Source organism: Pygocentrus nattereri, chromosome 8 (genome assembly GCF_015220715.1).
Source record: "Pygocentrus nattereri isolate fPygNat1 chromosome 8, fPygNat1.pri, whole genome shotgun sequence".
NCBI lineage: Eukaryota > Metazoa > Chordata > Actinopteri > Characiformes > Serrasalmidae > Pygocentrus > Pygocentrus nattereri.
The window spans coordinates 45979613-45999199 of NC_051218.1; the positions used below are offsets into that span (position 1 = coordinate 45979613).

Here is a 19587-nt window from a genome sequence, read left to right on the forward strand (position 1 = left end):
GCGTTCGTTAAGCTAGTACCTTGTGAAGTATTGTCACATGAATGTGCATACTGAGCGTTTCCACTCTGCTGGTACTGCGTGACCCATTTTTCTGTTTATGACCACGATTCCAGTCTTGCCCTTTTGTCCTGGGCTGATTCTCTGGTTTTCGACCTTCTGATGGTGTTTACCGACCGTGAGTTTGGATTGGCCTTTTACATATTAAAGTTCTGAACTCAAGTGAACTCGGCCCACTGCTGCTCTGAGAGTCCCCTGAGCAGAACCAGCACCTGTCTTATGCTCAAAGGAACCCGTTTAAAAGCTCAGATCTTCTGTAATTTGTGAGTTTTATTTGAATATCGTAATCAGTAACAGTTTTTAGGATTACAGAACATGAACCCATGTCTATGTCAGAGGATACTGTTCACTTCACCCTCAGTAATACTGAGATTATCAGGCCACTCAGGCTCAGGAGGAGCTTCAGTGTTCACAAAGCAGCCATTTGGGAAGCTCCTCTTTACTGCAGTCCTCTTTAGAGTCAGATGTTTAGCTACACAGTGAATAAATAAGCACTTAGTGTTTCTTTTATCTACTGCACTGATAAAAGTGTTTTAATGGAACAAGAATCTGTATTCTGAAACTTTTAAAATCGTAGTGTGGACTATGTACATATTTCATTCCTGCATTCTGGAAAACTCAATATTTCCCTCCTGTTACATCCCAACCTGATTAAAGCTATTGATACGTAGTATATGTATTTATATGCAAAACAAATATCAAGCTTTATTAGAAATAAATTTAGAAATAAATAATGTACAACATGTAAAACAAATAAAAATAGACCCAAGAATCTTCCACTGATGCAGGCAATACAGCGCATAGTAAAAGATAAATGGAAATCAAGCTATACACTGCTGTGAATGGCACGATACAAATTTACACTGTATATCCACAATACATCAACGTCACAGTATTTCACATAGATGTATATGTTCTAAAGTCTTAGGTGGCCAAGGTGTGTGTGTGTGTGGGTGTTGCGTTCTAATAGAAACTGGCTTAATGGTTACAGATCACCAGATCCCATTAGGAAACCATCAAATGCATCTGGAATCATTAACAGTCCTTTACACTGTGATTTCAATCCATCAGAAAAAAGCATCAGATACCACCAGGAACCAACAGAAACCTTTAATGGTTTCTATACCTTTTTCTCACCATTGATGTATGGAATAATAATAATAACAACAAAAACAACAACAATAATAATAATAATAATAATAATGTAAATTCAGCACAGTGGATGTTTTATGGACGTCATATTCTAATATTTGATTTCATTAATTTACTGAGGTGTGACCAGATAAATACGTGTTGGATGGTGACTGTAAATTGGCGAAGAGAGATCTAATACATGGATACACATCTAATCACAATGTATTATTAAATTGTTCATTTGTATTTATTCCAAAGGGGTCGACGCTTCCTGCCCAGATAAATGTCTTCATTCTCTCACATTACTGTGTAATATAAAAAAATACTTTAAAAAATGTTTTCTTATAAAATTGGCCACTTTTATTACTGCGATTTCTTCATTTCCCAAACCATTCGTTGTGATTTTAATGTACGCATCATGTTCTAAACAATCTACAAGCTAAAATGCTGTTATCATGGTGACTGTTCGGCAGCATTTACAAGGATTCATCCTCGTACTCCTCACTGCCATGTCGGATGAGGTCCAGCGAGTTCAGCGACCCTGTAGAGGTTGGCCGGCTTAGGTCTGAGTCCGTTTCAAGATCTGTGAGTTGTAGGGTTGATTCTATTTCAGGAGCAGTGATGTCTCCCTCGAAGCCGCTGTTCACATGTCCGCGCTGCTGTTTTCTCTGAATCTCCTCAAAGATTTGCAGGACCTTGAGAACAAAAGGGAGAAGTCTCAATACACCCAAACAGACCCAGCACTACACATCTAGGTTTATTTAGCTCTGGAATGGGTGAAGTTACCTTTGATTTAGGTATAAGCCCAACCCTGAAAAAGCCAATTTGGCCATTATCAATCTTAGTACAGTCCACAACAGTAGAGGCAATGTTTTCTGGTGAAGGTCCATCACATAGCACTCCGTCGACCTGCACGTATATATACAGTTTTGTTGGATCCAGCACATTAACCAACGCATGGATTTCATTTCACTGGTTTAGTCCATTCATTACTGTGAATTTACCTTATCACCCAGCTTGGCGTACACCTGGTTATGATGGGTTGTGTCTGCTTCACCTGTCGGGTTGGCTGATGTAACAGCGATCGGGCCGACCTAGAACACAGGAGAACAATAACAAACATTATAAGAGCTGGGGAGATGCTCAGTGACTGGATTAATGGGTGTCCGAATATTGAAACACCAAAATCCTTGTGAAAATATTTCAGTGAGACTATAACGTGTGACAGTTTTGCTGGTCATACTTTGCTACAACAAAACATGCATGACATTTTTAAGGATGCTTCGTTAAGGATGTGGTCGAGGCAGAGCTGGTGGAGCTTTAGCTAGGCTAACTACTCCAGCTGCCATTAGCTAGAACCAACAATGATGAAAAGATATTCCATAAGATCTTCTCAGTGCTACCTCGACAAGCTCCCCAGAGGGTGTCACCTCATCCAAACCTCATGCAGAAACCCACAAGTCATTCATATCTACCACTACACCAGTCAGCTCCAGTGTTAGTGGTAGCCAATTAGTTCAGTCTTTCATCAGTCAAGCAAACGGACTAATCATTTCAGTTCATATCAGGTTAAAAACATGAACTCGTACAGACACTCCAACACTTGTCAGAATGAGTTTCTCTACCGTAAAAATATGAAACATACCAAGCTAATAAGGTGGGTCGCAACGGTGCAGTCAGGATTTCTGATAGCTATGCTTTGCGGGGTGCCAATATATTTTGATGAATCAGCCAAACCAAAGAACTCCATCCACGGGGCTACGGAACAGAGAGATGAATGTAAATCCGGTTCAAATAAGGCACCTGATTTTCTGACAACAGTACCGTATGACAGGGTGTCAAGAAAGCCCACCTCTAGGAATGACCATGCTGATGGACGAGGGCCAAGCAGCCTCCATGAAGTCCCAGAGCAGTGGATTGATCTGTTGTCTGACTGGTTGTAACTGCCGAATGGAGGAAATCCATAATGACATGGGACGCTCCTGAGCCTGCTTCTTCACCCTGTGTGCACAATGGAACAATATTAGAGGGTTAAAAGAAAAAATGGATAAGCCTGCAATCTGTAAAATTCTGTAAAGTCGCCAAAAAATGCTGAAACGGTGAAGAAGGACCAGAAAGTAAGATCAATAACTGGCAACATCTTAGCTTTCACAGCATAGATGAATGTGTGTCACTGTTTCCAGCTGTATGTGTGCATTATAACTGCCTATGACTGAGTTTTAATGTGTATGACCTGATAAATAACATTAATAAACTATTTTAAAAACCATTCATGAGCACTTTGCAAGGGTAGTCATGTTCTAAAGTGGTACCAAACGTCCTTCAGATTTCTGTAATGGTTTTTCTTATTTCTTGACATTGAAATAAAGAGCTAAAATTCAAAAGTATGGAAAAGCCATTTAATTATCATTGCATGTAAACAGTACATTAGAAATGACAGCAATAACTCTGGAATTTTACAGGTCATCAGTGATAGTGGTTTATTTACACTACATTGGATTGCATTTCTATTAATATTAAGAATGAACAGGTCTTACTTGTAAGCTTTCTCGACAGCCTCTGGCCGATTGCAAGCTGCCACCAGCACATAGACTGTGTCAGTGGGCATTCCGCATATTCCTCCATTCTTCATAATCTCTGGGAACATATACAAGACGTCATCTTGATGTTCCTGCACACCAACTGTCAGCTATTTTTAGACTTTATTTTGATTTCCTGCTCCAATGATGGGCATCTCACCTGCAATCTGCTGCACAGATGTGGCTTTCCTTGCAGGAAGATGAGGACAGCTGTCCCTGCCACCACCAAACCCACTCAGCTTGATCAGAGGATCACCAAACGGAAGCTGTGGAGTCTGGAAGGTGCAGTTGAATAAGTTGGCCAGGAAAAAATAGAAACTGACCAACCCAAAGATGATGGTGACACCGATGTCATAGCCATATGGCAGTGATCCAACTGCGTCCAGCAAGAAGCTAATGAGAATGAGCTCAAACGATAATGCATAGACAAACCACACCTTATTTAGGAACAGGGCTCCCGCTGTCACTAGAACATTGAAAAGCATGAAGCTGATGATTCCCACTGCTACGTGGAACCCACGGACATCACCGTAGAGGCCACCAAAACGCGTCAGACCCCAAACTGTCCACATGACACCATAGAGTATGAAGGCTGTGCTCTCCAGAGTCTTACCTCGTGCAAAGGCCACTGAGCCACAGAGTAGCTGCAGCAGACCACCTGACACCACAGCCCACGGCAAAATCAAAACCGCCAAGGGATCCTGGCTGGTTGTGCTAGCAGTGATGGCAAAAGCCGCCAGAACACTACAGCCATGGCCCAACACCTCAGCATCTGCGTACTTGGAGTAGCCCAAATAGGGGGCATGCAGATCTTTGTCCTGGGTTCGTAGCATGAATTTACCACTGCGACTCAGAAAGTTCTTGAGCAGACCATCACCTGTGGGAAACTTCTTTAAAGATGCCTTATTATAGAGGGTCACTAGAAGCATAAGGGCAGTTGCCACAAATATAGCTGCTTGGACACCTTGTGTGCCTCCCTGGAAAAAGCCTCTGGGTTGGGCAGCGATCGCTATACAGTATGCTACGAAGAAAAGCTGATAGAGGCCATCGAGTAAACTTCTGTGACAACTAAACAAAGCCAGGACAAAAAAGAGCACTGAGAAAACAGTAGGGAAGGGTACTGGGGAATAGGGTTCTTGGTTTGTTAGGTCTCTCACTAGTGCGCTATACCCCTCAGAAAACTTCAGTATGGCTGTAAAGCCATAGAAGGTGGCGGCCAGGGTGTCCAGGGCTCTGTAGGAGAGAACACAGACACCCAGCTGGAAGACCCCAGCTGTCCACAGCCAAGGAACAAGGCCTGAGAAGAGCTGAGGGACCACGCCAAGCAGGGGACAAGCCAGCACGCAGGCTGACAACAAGTTCATCACCAAACCCACTGCAACTACGTCATCAGCCTCTTGACCCTGAGCTGCCTTCAAGCTGATTTTACTCTGCAGATGTGTCCCTGGTGGTTGAATCTTACCACGGGTTATGTAGGACAACAAGCGTCCACTCCCAAAGTAAGCAGTCACAAAACAGACCAAAAGGTAGCAGGCAGCAGTGGCTGACTGGCCAAAGCTTAAGTTAGCTAGGCCGGCAATCTGATGGGCACATGCCAAACATATGCTTAGGGCAATGAAGGAAAGGACAATCTCCCTCTGCACGACAGCCACTAAAGAAATGACAAGCAAGGCTAAAGTAAAAGCGGCGAGCCCTGGCACCATCGCATTTCTCAGCTCATGTTCAGTGGTGATTATATTTTCCCCTAAAAGTATATGAATCAGCCCTGAGCCACACCACAGGGCGGACACCGTCAGACACAAATAGGCATAGAGAGAGCTTTGGGACAAAATCCGACGCACTCCTGGAACAAAAAGGAGGAGAAGAGCTGTTTAGTATCACAAAACGAATAATTGATATATGAAAATTATTTTGCAATACTAACTCAGTTAACAAGTAGATTGAAAAATATTCAGTAGGGGAGATCAGGGAGGGTTGAGTTTCACTAATAAAAAACAAATTACAGGGGTGATCATGAGTGTGCACACCCACTAGAATTCCCGGTTAGAATCCTAGTTAGATTTCTTATTTTTATTTTCTGTTCCATCTTAAATGATGTAGCAGTTACATTCAAAAGCCTGCACAGGCTGTAGCGTGTAACTGCTGCGGTACTCGAGGTGGGAAGCAAACATCAGCCTCAAGAGATTAGAGTGTCCGTATTTTACCATGACTGTGTGAATGTGACTGACTGAAACAACCGGCAGAGCTAGAGAGTTCGTTTTCTTGCACTTTTAACGTAGCAGCTTTTGTTATATACATGAAATCATGTGAAGATGGTGAGCAGCGTCAAGAACTACACGAAACCGAGCTGACAGCGAGGCAAGAATGATGTAGCTACGTATGGAGGATGAGGACATATCCGAGCAGGTGGGAAAACCAGACCTTCCTTACTTGGCTAGCACTGGTTTGTGGCTTATTGACTTGATTGTCACATTTAAAAGTTTGTCATTTTTGATTTTATTACTACTAAGCTGAACAGATTGTCATTTTCTGGCTTCCACCTTGGTGTTTGTGCCTGTAAGAAGAACTGTTTTGTTTTGTTCAGCGTATCAATGGAGTGCGCATACATGCACTCAGGAATCTGATCAATCAGATTTCTGCAGGTATCCAGTTATTCAACTCGCATGTAAACACCACACTCTGGTCTAGAAATCCAATGAAGAGGCTGGAGTTTAGCTCAGTAATCAGATTTCTCCGTGCTGTAAACTTGGATTTCTTTTGGATTTCTCAGTCTGCACATGCGCAAGAACAGGTGGCGGAACCACCAGGTGGCGGAACCAAACACGAGATAAAGGATTTAAATATCCTCCATCGTCGAGATGATGTGCGTTGATGTTTTCAGGTAAAGTGGCGCGAGGCCTAAAAAGAGTCACGGCATGTAGTTTGAGTTTTACATCATGTTTACATCGCGTCTTCTGTGAGTTTACTGGCTGGTTGTAAAGCAGAAGATCTGATTACTGTCTGACTCATGTTGACCTGGAGTTTCCCCACGATCTGATAGGTCGAATGCTTGTAGACGTGTTGATCGGATTACTCACGAAATCTGACTTTCTGCGCTTATCGGATTATGAAGTGCATGTAAACACACTCAGTGTTTCTCGTGTTTGCTTCCTGCTCTAAATTAAAAAAGGAGAATACGTACATCAAAAAGGTATTTTATTAATTGATATATTTTATTATTATTTTAATTTTACGGGGGTATGTTGTAACAGTAGGTGGAGTATACAATAATTTATTGAGGCACATTCCTGCAGGATGGTTTTGTATTTGACGCAGCTGTTTGAATTGGACACAAACTGGCTTGTTTTGTGAGTAATCAATACATTTCTACTTTACTGTTATTTATCACAGGTAAACATGGGTATGTCATCTAAAAGTCTCCCCAGTAGCACGGTTACATGAACAAATAGGACTCTTTCAAGCCTAAGATACTGATCTATCACTGGGGTGGTGACCTCAAGGACCTTTAGTCCGAGAACATGAATGTATGCATGCATTGTGATCTGTTCGGTGACCCTTACCTGCGTAGGCCAGTAGGGCAGCGATAATGAGAAGCTCAATCCCCAGAGCAGTGCTAGGGATGAGGTGTTTGCCAGGGGAGCTGCCATAGTCCTCGACCAGAAGCAGCAAAGAACCTTTAACAGAAAGGGAGGAGAATTTGTTTTACTGCTGCATTGATTCCTAACACAGATTACACAGCAAGCAGAACCTTCTTGTTGTCCCATCAGTAATGCAGTAATGTTGCACGCCCTCTACTGGTGAGATGTGCGTAGGGTCATGAATCTCATCCTGAATCATGCAGTTTGAACAGAGTTGAACAAATCAAGCACAAGCAGACCACAAACATTGTCCCTCACCCTAAAACAGAGCACGTTAAGCGCTCCGAGACCGGGAATCAAGGAATGGTGAAGGTACATGTGTGAAATGATTTTATTATGACGCTACAACTTCATACTTTTCAGATGTGAGCAGTGAAAAGATGTAAACACTGAGAATGAAGTGAAAATAAACTTCCAGAATTCTTCTCATTTGAAACATTAACATAAATGAAGTTATTATAACTGGGAGCTTGTATCAACAGATATTGTGCCTTATTTAATAGTGTAGAAGTTCTTTAATCTACGAGTTATTATGACTGAAAAAAGCACAGCAGTCGCTAAAAGCAGTGACTCCAAACTTTTCAACACTGTAAATACAAGCAACACTTTCATGCACACACTCAAGAACAAGGGTTCTTTAGTAAAGGCAGTTGTTCTATTGTGAACCTATATTGGGTTCTCTATAGAACCATCTGCATGCTTGAATTGTTCTCTGGGTGGTGAAATGTTTCTTCAGATCGATGGGAAACGTGTTGTATTTGGTTCTCTAAGCACCAAAAAGGGTTCTGCTATTGTTTTCTTGGTACAGAACCATTTTCAAAAAGGTTCTGTATGGAACCATATGCCCCACATTCTCTGTCAGTCTGAAGAACCCTTACACAAAGCATGCACATGGTTCTATACCGAACGCAGTAGAACCACTGCCTTTACTAGAGTTATCCAAGGCTGCATCTTAAAAGAATGAAATATTAATTAAAATCTAAGTTTAATATTTAATATTTAGCCGATTATCTGTCCTGTCCTCAGTCTCTGAGTCTGCAGTGCTCCAGGTTTCGCGACTTACCGGCTGAGATCCCCAAAACACCGACGGAGAGATGCAGCGACTGCGGATCAGACTGAGCAGCTGCCATAGTAACAGCGCCAAGTGGTCGCGCGCACCGTCTTATAGACGCGCAATGTCGCATTACGTCACATCTCGTGACGTAGCCGTCTCTTTTCAGACGCTTTATCTTTTTTTCCCGAAACTTCCCGGTAGGATCGGGTTTCCATCATCTGAACAGAGCGCGGCTGCGCTGGAGAGGCAGAGCGAGTGCCACACCCTCATCACAGAAACCAGCCGCTCAGTTTCATCATCAATAAACAATATAAACAGCGACCAAGCTGCTCTTAGAGAGACTGAACCTGAAAACAAGCCAGCGGTGGAGCTAAAGGAGCAATATCACTCCAATAAAGTAGAAGTTCCTCCCTTTAGACCTCCACTGGAGTAAAAGTACTAAAGTATTTCCCTTCAAATGTACTTAAGTATAAAGTAAAAGTACTAAAAGAGTAATTCTGGCTCTGATGTCCTGTTATCATTTTTATAACCAGACTGGCTTCATGAACTCATTTCAGGTGAAAGTCCTCCAGCGTCTCTCTTGGTAAACCAGTCTTTTAATAGAACGTCATTAATTAGTGACGCTGACGTCTATTAAAATGATCAGAAGCACAAAACACTGAAGGTAAACAGTTTCCATCAGGGAGAACCGAGTGGCTCTGAAATCACTTTTTACACACAAGCAAAGTTTCAGTTTCAGATTTATTTACAACTTAGTTCCAAGTTTAAGTTGAATAAAAACTGGCTTTAAACTCAGGATCACAGATGAGCTCCTTTACTATGTTGATCTGTAGGCGTCTGTTCATAAACATAAACCAGCCCAAACTCATTTACTATAAAATGAAATGGTGTTTGTAGAAATTCAGAAAAAAGCCGCGTCAGTCTCGACTGCATATGTGGACATATTTCTATATTGTGCTCTATTTACACAAAGTTAGGTTAGTTCATCATTTATGTTGAACAGACTCTCCCAAAGTTTTACGCTGCTGCGCTGACGTTGAACCGCGTGCTGCACTGGGTCGGTATGACCAACAGGTCAAAACCAGCTCTAAACAAAGTGACCGCTGGGCCCTGATTGGTGCTCTGGCTTTGCGCTTCTTTCGTTTAGACATGTTACGTTTTTATACACACAGAAACCAAAAGGAACGACAGATTTCTCACAATGTAGGAGGAAAAAGTCGGATATTAGACTCTGAAATGTAGTGGAGTGAAAGGAGAAAGTCCAGAACGGAGAAACTTCAGTACAGATACACCAAAAATACTAAAGTACAGAAACTCATTACATTTACTCAGTTACTCAGTTACTGTCCAGCACTGGAACAAACAAAGCAAAAAACTACAACTACAAATAAAACGTTGGTAACACTATTCGGAGTGGCCACTGTAGATCTTTGTAAATGTTTATATTTTCAAGTGACATTCAACTAAATATCTCTTAAATGCAACTGATTGTGAAGTTGAGTGTTACTTGGATGGTCCACTGTAGATCTTTTGTAAATGCTCTGTTGGTCTTTAACCTCTTCAGCTCCTCGAGACCACCGGTGGGTCCAAATTGCACTTGGTCATGTTCTTCATATCGTTCATGTTCCATAAGCTCCATTCAGAAGCTGGGCGTCGTGTGAGGCTGTAGCTCTTCTCTCCAGTCTAATAGACGGTGACGTCATTTTAAACCCTTATGATAAAAGAAGCTGAACTCAGTTTGTTTTTCTACTGAAAGTCGACCCGTTTTTCCCCAAATCTGGGCTCTAAACTATAAACAGACGGCGTCTCTTCAGTGATCTGCTCTGGAAACATCACTTTTAGAGAACAACACAAAGAGCGGCGCAGATTTTTGGCTCTCAGCAGTGAACTGTAAACCCTATTTAAGTGCCCCAAAAAGTGCATTAGCTTAATTTTTATTTCAACAGAACATGTAAACTTATGTCTAGTAGTTCTTCTTATCTTGTGGAATAGAGGATTCAGCTCATTTCTAAGCCTTGTCTTGTTTTTAAAGACAAACGGCTTGAAACTGTCAAAGTTATCAATAGAAAAAGTTGTGTAAAAATTAAATGAAGTAACTTACAGTGAAGACTGTTCAACTTATTTCTAGACGGTCTTATAATGTTTGTCACTTTTAAAATAAATTCATAACTCAACATCCTGAAGACTTATCTTACTGGGTAAACTGGGGCAATAATGGCCTTCTTCCTGCCTGGCAGCTCTCATGTGGAGCTCCTTTGTTCAACAGAGGTGTGTCTACTCTGGTCCAACAAGTCTGTGGGAGGGGCTACAGCTCGAGCGCTTATAAAGGCGCTTGGCGCGGTAGCCAAGACACTTCCAGGGTGTCCAGCGACTCTACAGCTCATCTCCTTCCTCACCGGGTGAGTCAAATTTTCCAGTTAACTATTTTGGGTTTTGAGAGAGGGAACGGCGGCTGCTCAGCTGGAAACTCTCATTTGAACTGCTTTAACTACTGAACTGCATTCTAGGCACCATCGTAGATCTTTTTAAGACCCAAGCTGGAGAAGGTTGATAGTTTCTGAGAGCAGAGTAGCAGTCACAGTGACGGATGAGCGAACTGTGATACTTGGCCATCTCCACACTTGCTGCCCTCTGCTGAGCTTGTTTATGTGAGCTGCTTGGAGACCGAGGTGTTTACACGTTACCTGGAAAAAGCTCCCCAGCGGCTGAAGCTCTATTTGAATATTTAATACTGCAAAATGCTGCGTCATGGCCACCTGGCGTTTACCTCCGTCACGTATCTCATCGCCAGGCCTGGTCTCGGCTGCGTATTAAGCGGGTAGACGAGCAGAATGAAATGCCCTCTTCAGTATATTTGCACTGCGTCAACTAGCAATCGATGAGGTTCAGTTGATGGCTGCTGACCAATAAGTTGGGGTGTGCTCCTCAGGTACAATGGCAAAGCGTGCGGCAGTGATCCTTGCTGGCTGTGGAGTCTATGATGGGACTGAGATCCACGAGGCTTCTGCCATCCTGGTCCACCTTAGTCGGGCTGGTGCGAAGGTAAGGTGGGATAAAGTCATCCAGAGAGCATATCATGTATCCGATTTTTTTAAATGTAGGGTATCAGTTCTCGGCTTTGGCAGCATAGCTGGATTACCTTCCTGTAAGTTTGATATTGAGACTATCAAGCCTGCAAAGTTTCTGATTACACAGCACATCACACCTGAACTGGGGTGGGCGATGTGATGACACCTGCTGCTATTGTGATTAATTTTCCTCTTTCGCCCAGAGGAAATCTGCTACATTTAGCAATATTGAGGAAAAAGTAATGACCTGTGCAAACATTACGGTCTGTTTTAATATTTTAGTTTTATTTTAATGAATAAACCAAAATTGCGCAATAAAAGTTTCAGAAAAATGCCACATTTAAGTTTCTCCCCTGTAGAGAACGTGTTTACTTATTTTCAACTAGAAAATCAACAAAACGTCATGCGGCGGTGTTTAAACTGCTGTATAGGACAGTCTGAGATGTTGCATCATTGAATTCATAGTTATTGATGGCATTTTTAAAATATGGCAGGTATTGAGGTATCAGGACGTTCTAATTTTGCCATATTGTCCACCACAAACCCTAAAGCTGGGAACATCCAAGTCATTTTCTACCGCACTATCTATCTACCGCAGGTCCAGATGTTTGCCCCCAATGCTGATATGATGCATGTAGTGAACCACTGTGAGGGAAAACCTGTGGCAGACAAGCGGAACGTGATGGAGGAAAGTGCCCGCATTGCTCGAGGAGAGGTCACCGACTTGGCCAAGCTAAACGTAGCTGACCATGATGTGCTCATCATTCCAGGTCAGTTTGACATTTTAGAACCCAAAGTCATTATTAACAATATTTTAAGCTGAAACTACATTTAGTATCTGGAGATCTGAAGATCCATAACGCTTCATATAAAGCAGTGTAATAGTAACCTGAGTGCTGCTCTGTGTAGGAGGGTTTGGAGCAGCCAAGAACCTGAGCGACTGGGCCACCAAAGGGAAAGAGTACTCAGTGAAACCTCTGGTTGAGAAGGTCATCAAGGGTTTCCACCAGGCAGGCAAGCCTATTGCCCTGTGCTGCATTTCTCCAGTTCTTGCTGCAAAGGCCATCCCTGGCTGTGAGCTCACCGTAGGCCACGACTGCGAGTGTGAGAAGTGAGTATTCTTCTTTTATTGATGACCTAGAAGAACCACGTTTGGTTCCCTAAAGTGTGTTTAACAAGAGCGTGGTGAGCGTTAAGAATCTTCTCGAGGTCTAACCTCTTCAACCTCGAGACTATCGGTGGTTCCAAAATGCTCATGTTCTTCATAACGTTCATACTCCATAAGCTCCATTCAGAAGCTGGGCGTCGTGTGAGGCTGTAGCTCTTCTCTCCAGTCTAATAGACGGTGACGTCATTTTAAACCCTTATAATAAAAGAAGCTGAACTCAGTTTGTTTTTCTACTGAAAGTCGACCCGTTTTTCCCCAAATCTGGGCTCTAAACTATAAACAGACGGCGTCTCTTCAGTGATCTGCTCTGGAAACATCACTTTTAGAGAACAACACAAAGAGCGGCCGAGATTTTTGGCCTTCAGCAGTAAATTGTGAGCGTGTAGTGAAATGTGGAGATCATAAAACACACGTTCTGATAATTTGAGGGGAGATTTTACCTAAATAAAAATAAATAAATAAAAATCATGCAGTTACTGAGTAGTTTGCCCTAGGATTGGTCATGTAAATTCAGATGGACAATCCAAAATATACCCTGGTCAATAAGAGAACTTTTACATAATGTTAAGGTTCTACACCACTTAAAGGCTCTTCCCAGAGTTACATTATGTGGATGTTCTAAACTCATTGTTCTGTAAAGAACCATCCACTGAAATGTTAAGAAACCAGAGGTGGTTCTTCTATGGCAAACCCTTTCATGGCCGAGTGCACGGGTCAGAAATAGTGGTCAAAATTTGACCAATATCTTTTTTTTTTTTTTTTTTTTTTTTTTTTTTTTTTTTTTTTTTTTTTTTTTTTTTTTTTTTTTTTTTTTTTTTTTTTTTTTTTTTTTAAAACAAATATTCTGTGTATTATGTTTAAAACATTCAAATTAGCTCAGCGTAGATCAGTAAAATCAGTTCAGAACATCTTTATTCACCGCAGCAGCGGCATGTTGGGGGCGTGTCACGTTCTCATGTACTGGATCATCTGCAGTACTGATCTCCTCCCCTCTGTTGCTGGTGTAGGTGGCCATACGCTGGCGTAGCCAAGTCCATGGTGGAGCTGGGCAGTAAGCACGTTAATAAGAACGTGGGAGAAGTGCATGTGGATAAGAAGAACAAGCTGGTGACTACCAGTGCCTTCATGTGCAACGCCCCCATACACGAGGTCTTTGATGGACTGGGGGTGATGGTCACCGAAGTTCTTAAACTGGTCTGATTTCATTCATTTCAAATGTTCAGCCTGGAGAATCATTACAATGTCCTTTGCTGTGTCTAGTATGCAAACAATGTCTCGTTTCTTATTGTGGTGATATTTATTTGTGCTTATGTATTTCACTTTAAACCATAATCACCACTCATCTTGGCCATCTGCGTGTAAATGTTTTGTGATAATACTGGTCAATAAAATAAATGTTTATCATGAATAGTCTGCAATGAAGTCTTTCACTCTCAGTAACATTTTTAGGTTCTGACCCTGAATCAAATACAAATTAGAAATTTCTTTCTGAAATCTAGTCTCCTTTATGGCAATGTCTCAGTGTAACTTGTGCAATGGTAGTTAAGCTGAAAGAAATGAAGTGTTATGCATTTTTGATCAATTTGCTTTAAATGAATGATTATTTATATATATGGTAATTCTACAGAAACATCAATTTTTTTTTTTTTTTTTTTTTGTCCCTAGTGTTTACAGATATACTACACCTAAAAACATGTAAGGGTTACAATTTATTCACACTTTAAAATAAAACAACTACACCACCTTCTGCCATCAATTTAACAATATTGGTTTTGAAAATCAATCCTATAGACTTTAAGACCTGCAGAAGAGCTCGTCCCCTCGGTCAGGTGGGAAGGAAACCCCCCCCCCACATTTCTCTGCAGTTTTAATTGTAACATGTATCAGGTGTGGGAATCTCCAGGCACCTAATGATTTGATTACGATTCAGAGGCTGCGATTGAGATTATGCACTTTTTCCTATACAGGATTTCTATTTTCTCACTGTCTCAGGACTTGGTACTTTTAAAGCAAAGTGTCTGTAATGATCCATAATGGATTTACTTTCAATACCTTTTATTAATAAATCAAATGGAAGTGATGTGGTGAGTGAACTGGAAGACGCTCATTCGCTGCTCTTGTTTGGAGCACGAGAGGCGCTGCTGCCGCTCATCTGTGATCAAATGCGCTGTTACGGTGAAATAAGGTCCAGTGGGACGTCCACACAGCACGTTTGGTTTTGGTGTAGTTCTTGGAGGGGTGGGTGGATGATCCTCTGGCAGAGAGTACAACCGGTAGGAAAACAGGTGGAAACATGTAACACGGTTTCTCATGTTTGTCATTTCCAATATAGTTTAGTTGCGTGTGACCCCACTTGCATGTAGTGTATGACTCTTATTCAGGTCCCTTTTCCCCAGGCGTACAGACTGCAGGTCACCTAGCAACGCAGTCTCGCCTGGCCAGTAATGCTAGCCAAGGAAAAGACAGATTTAAAGACGAACATTGAGATTAATGGACATTCTCATTTATAAGCAGCGCAGTTTCCGGATATGTTAAACCTGCAATGAGAGACTTAAAACACTAAACGTTGTGAAGAGAAAGTCGCTTCTCTCTCGAGTTTTTTACCGGTCCACATTAAATGTTGCCGCATTTACATTCTAGCACCTCGGTCAGAATTTAAGGTGGAGCGTAAGAATTCGAATAAGAAGCTGGAGCGACTTCAGCCTCATAAAACAGCCGAACATAGAGACATTTTACAATAAGCTGCTCTAGTTTAGAGGGAAAGTTTCCTGCTGGAGATGGGGGAAAGCGGCTATAACTAAAGCCTAAAGCAGAGCGAAGTAAATCTGCGTTTTCGTTTATATTTTTAACCTAACCTGGACTGTCCAAGGACAACTTTTCATGTTGTGGCTCCCAAGGTGGTCTGATTTGTGCTCAAAGCACAAAATGTCTCTTCTTAACATTTGGAGTTGCGACTCCTGACCAAACCAGGCTTTAACGCAGAGGCTGCCAGTCGGATTTCTCGCTCATCCGGTTGTGTTTTTGTTATGTTCCCCACAGACTGTCCAGACGCTGCACCTCTGCACGTTCAAGTTCCGCCTTATACATTCCGTCAACTTTACGTTATAAATTAGAAAATATAAATATTTTAAAAAATCCATACATGACTATGAAATATATAAATAAAATAAACGCCAAATAATATTATAAGATATATAATGAAAGTCCCCCAGGAGTCGTGTCACTGGTGGTACCACATAACACAAAATCTCTTATTTTGGGGGGGGGGGGGGGGGGTGGTCACGCCGATGACATCACTCAACCTCCTTTGACCCGTTTTCTGAGGATCTATGGAGAAAAGCTCACGGTGAGTCCACTGAGTCTCTCAGTTCTCAGAGATCTTCTCATTCAGCTCATGATCTCATATGAAGCTTCTAGCTGACGTCACTGGTGCGACCGACTTTATTCTGAGGTCATTGTATAAAATAATTAGAACACAAATGGATTAAATTTCAGATTTTAGTGGATATTCCCTGATTGACAGTGTGGGGTTTGATGTTCTGTTGCAGTTTTTTTCTTTAAATGCATTGATCATTAAAAATGAATCTGGTGTTTCCTTTATTATGGGTAACACAGATGAGGGTCGGTAACACATTTCTGTAGAATGACCCATATATAAATATATATATATATATCCAATGTAGGAGCATTTAACCACATTCTAGAGAGTTATGTGCTTAAAACTTCTTGGTGGCACTCTGGGAAAAATCCATAAAGCAATGGTTTAGAGAGACCGGTGTGGAAGGACCTGATTGGCCTCACAGAGTCCTGACCTCAACCCTGTCCAACACCTTTGGGATGAGTTAAAATGCCTAGAACAGCTTGTTGATAACAGAGTGCTTGTGTAATGTGTGAGCAGTGATGGTTGGTAATTCCGCTGAGGAGCAGGGCTTTTAACTACAACCACAGTAGTCTGGGGAAACACCATGTCTCTAAAAGCACATTTGAATGTGTGTGTGTGTGTGTGTGTGTGTGTGTGTGTGTGTGTGTGTGTTTCAAAATACTGCCTTACTGAATTTGACACTTCATTATTCGGGGGGTGTTTATGACTTGGTGTATGGTTGGTTTGGTGTATATTTGAAAACAGTTGAATTGATTTTCTGCATATTTTTATGTCGAAACATTAACAGTTGTGCATGTTTTGAAATTAGACAAGAAAACACAGGAACCAAGATTTAAATTCACTAATGAAAAACCCTGATTTAAAAAATAAATGCATTTGATGAACTGTGCAGCTTAATGAGGCAACATGTCTTAGACATGCAACTCAAGAAAATCTAAAAAAAAAACAAAAAACTTAGTTATGTGTGATTTTTCTTTCCTTGGTGTTTTCCAAGGCCAGGAAAACAGATTAAAATCATTTTTTATTCTTTATTTTATGCTTGTGGCCATTTCGTTACTTTGCCATCCCATAAATTCAGCTTAAAAATCCAGCAGTGGTGTTTGAAGAAGCTTCATATTTATGTCATCTCTGCATTAATTAATGCATTGGGCATTCTTTTAAACTCTAGTTGTATTTGGATCCATTCTGTTCTTTATCTTTCTCTTTATCATGTCTCATGTAAGTAATTCATTCAGTACAGCATAGTAATCAATTAGCTATACTGTAAGTGACAACATTATAATATCTGTAGGTAGTTTTGTTTTTTGTTAACAGGCAACTTTGAGCCCGAGTGTGGTATAAAAATAATACATGTAATACACATAAAACAACTTTTTTGAAAAACGAGGTCCGTCTAGTACAGTTAGTATTAATGGGTTTATTTAGACATGAAGTCAGTGAAGGGAACAGGTCACAGAACACGTAATACTTAAAGTCAACGTCATGCAACATACAGTACAATAGATAGAAGCAACATTAATACCCAGACTCCTGTAAATCAATCAAACATCAGTAACAAGTAAAGAATGAAAATTTGACATAGACCTTATTATAAATAGATAGTTCACTGTAGGTGTATGTAGTCATACAGTAACCCGAGTAATGCAGTCACAGTTCAGGCCTCTGCTTTGAGAAGTGGTTGTACTTGTCTTGTCCACTAACAACTACTGTGGCCGGGAAACTCCTGGGTCGTTCAGGATCCTGCAAAAGACATAAAGAAGAGCTTTTTGACTGATTTTTCATTTTTGAATGTAATTTCTCTCCAAAATGAAAAACATATTACAAACGTGTGGCATTAAAAAGATTTTTCACCTGGATCGGGTAGGCCGCGGCGGGCACATAGCGGATCACGAAGCCACAGCGCCTCCGTTCTGATGTGTTGGGGTCACTAGCGTGGACCAAGAGTCCATCATGGATCTACATAAAGCAATGTCAGAAAGATATTTCAAATATTTATGAATCTGTTCAGTTTAAATACTTTGTACTGACACAGTTTAGTGTAATATTCAGTGGTATGCAAAACACCTCCGGTCAGATTACACGTTTTTCTGATTTGCCAAGTGAAAAATAAGTCAAAACATCCAATACAGGTAACGGAAATATGGAATATCGTCATTTTGCTAAGTTAACATGTTGGAAAAAAGTAAATATAAACTATAAAGTGTGCCATACGTTTTGCATAGGTCACATTTTATGTTTATTTGGGAATTAAAATATGCAGATGAGTGTTCCCTGCAGAGGATGGTTACTTATTGTCGCTTAGAAAGGAATTAAAAAACATGGGATTTGACCAAGTGTCCAAACGTTTGCGCATGACTGTGTTAGCCATCTCTAAGCTTAGTTTGAGAAGGACCGTTTTGACGAAGTGTCACAAGATCCTGCTCGCCTGCATCTACTTACAGACATCTGCCCAGCCAGCAGGGGGCAGAGCAAAGAGTTTTCTTTCTGCACCAGTTCCTCCGGGATCTCCTGATTGACGCTGAGCATGTTGCCAGCGCGTTTGGCTGGACGGTGGGGCAGAAGGCCAGAGCAGTGAGTTCCTGTTGGAAAAGGAGCAAAGCCTACAGTTAACCTTAATGGTTAATCCTGATTCCAGAGAGCTGTTCATCCAGCAAAGTGTTGTGCTGCTCATGTTTGCTCAGGCTAAAAGGAACCTTTATTTTTAGAATGTGCTGAAGCTGGGAAAATATCACAGGAACATTTCTGCATTGAGCTGGGAGGAGGAGCCCAAAGCTGCCATGAGGACTGCTGAGTGAGGAGGAGGAGGAGGAGGAGGAGGAGTGTGAAAAATGTGTCTGGAGCTTCTGTACCTGGAATGACCTGTAAGGCACCATTATCCTCCAGAGAGTCATCCAAGGCCAGCCAGACAGAGACAACTGGCCCTCCGTCCAGTCCCCAATACCTATGACCAAAGACAGATTCACAACATGATTCTTGTATAAAAAACCTGAAGATCTTATGAAGCTGCTGATGTTTCCAGTCTAGTTCTACTCTCACATCACATTCCACCTACTTCATATCTTGATGCCAGGCCACGTATGGAAGCCCAGTGTCGCTGTTCTGATCAGACATGCTCTTCTCTGCTTCACTCTCTTGGTTGTAAGCAGTGACATCGTTGCTGTCGCCAGCTTTGGCAGGGCTTCGTTTGGACACTGGGTATTTGCAGATGAAGCGGGAGTCTAGCAGGATCACGTCAGGGCCCAGGACCGTTGTGATCACCTCGAGAACCCTGGGGTGTTTAGTTAGTGCCATGACCCAGTCGTATTCCATGTGGACATTGTGCAGGCTGTAGGAGGTGTAGTCCTTACCTGTAGTGGCACATGAGCCATGAGTCTATATGATTGCAAAATCTATCCACTTGAAACGCCTGGCTTTGCGTTCCATTGTGTGAACATTTCATAATGAAGGGACCAACAGAAAATGGTCAATATTGACCAGGAATGAGATTTCCAGTCAAAACCAAGACTG

General features: G+C 41.6%; 3 protein-coding genes across 3 annotated transcripts in view; 1 reads left to right on the plus strand and 2 right to left on the minus strand.

The window, feature by feature from the left end:
* Window positions 1–1148: 1148 nt before the first annotated feature.
* On the minus strand, window positions 1149–8553 carry si:ch211-153b23.4 (uncharacterized protein LOC335392 homolog). Its single transcript, XM_017718820.2, has 9 exons — window positions 8472–8553; window positions 7331–7444; window positions 3931–5613; window positions 3729–3828; window positions 3044–3192; window positions 2837–2949; window positions 2196–2285; window positions 1978–2100; window positions 1149–1886 (listed from the first exon to the last, which is right to left on the minus strand). Exons 1-9 carry the CDS (start codon window positions 8536–8538, stop codon window positions 1668–1670), a joined length of 2658 nt encoding a protein of 885 aa, XP_017574309.1. The 5' UTR covers window positions 8539–8553; the 3' UTR covers window positions 1149–1667.
* A 2228-nt stretch (window positions 8554–10781) lies between these two features.
* Window positions 10782–14106, plus strand: si:ch211-153b23.5 (uncharacterized protein LOC321177 homolog). Its single transcript, XM_017718828.2, has 5 exons — window positions 10782–10861; window positions 11392–11504; window positions 12129–12300; window positions 12440–12641; window positions 13706–14106. Exons 2-5 carry the CDS (start codon window positions 11397–11399, stop codon window positions 13896–13898), a joined length of 675 nt encoding a protein of 224 aa, XP_017574317.1. The 5' UTR covers window positions 10782–10861; window positions 11392–11396; the 3' UTR covers window positions 13899–14106.
* Window positions 14107–17537: 3431 nt separating this feature from the next.
* Window positions 17538–19587, minus strand: part of zgc:174917 (uncharacterized protein LOC565650 homolog) — a 3376-nt gene continuing 1326 nt past the window's right edge. Inside the window, exons 3-7 of the mRNA XM_017718829.1 lie at window positions 19133–19427; window positions 18930–19021; window positions 18520–18659; window positions 17932–18036; window positions 17538–17820 (exon numbers count right to left, since the gene is read on the minus strand). Coding sequence (XP_017574318.1) covers window positions 17728–17820; window positions 17932–18036; window positions 18520–18659; window positions 18930–19021; window positions 19133–19427 — 725 coding nt within the window. The 3' untranslated portion in view covers window positions 17538–17727. The remainder of the gene's footprint in view (window positions 17821–17931; window positions 18037–18519; window positions 18660–18929; window positions 19022–19132; window positions 19428–19587) is intronic.

Bases quoted from the DNA above. Each gene is read 5' to 3' on its own strand.
- si:ch211-153b23.5 (XM_017718828.2), top strand. From the start codon at position 11,397: ATGGCAAAGCGTGCGGCAGTGATCCTTGCTGGCTGTGGAGTCTATGAT. The intron at 11,505-12,128 runs GTAAGGTGGGAT...TATCTACCGCAG, and splicing joins TTAGTCGGGCTGGTGCGAAG to GTCCAGATGTTTGCCCCCAA. The intron at 12,301-12,439 runs GTCAGTTTGACA...TGCTCTGTGTAG, and splicing joins TGATGTGCTCATCATTCCAG to GAGGGTTTGGAGCAGCCAAG.
- si:ch211-153b23.4 (XM_017718820.2), bottom strand. From the start codon at position 8,538: ATGGCAGCTGCTCAGTCTGATCCGCAGTCGCTGCATCTCTCCGTCGGT. The intron at 2,950-3,043 runs GTGGGCTTTCTT...TCTGTTCCGTAG, and splicing joins CAGCATGGTCATTCCTAGAG to CCCCGTGGATGGAGTTCTTT. The intron at 1,887-1,977 runs GTAACTTCACCC...TTTGTTCTCAAG, and splicing joins GGCTTATACCTAAATCAAAG to GTCCTGCAAATCTTTGAGGA.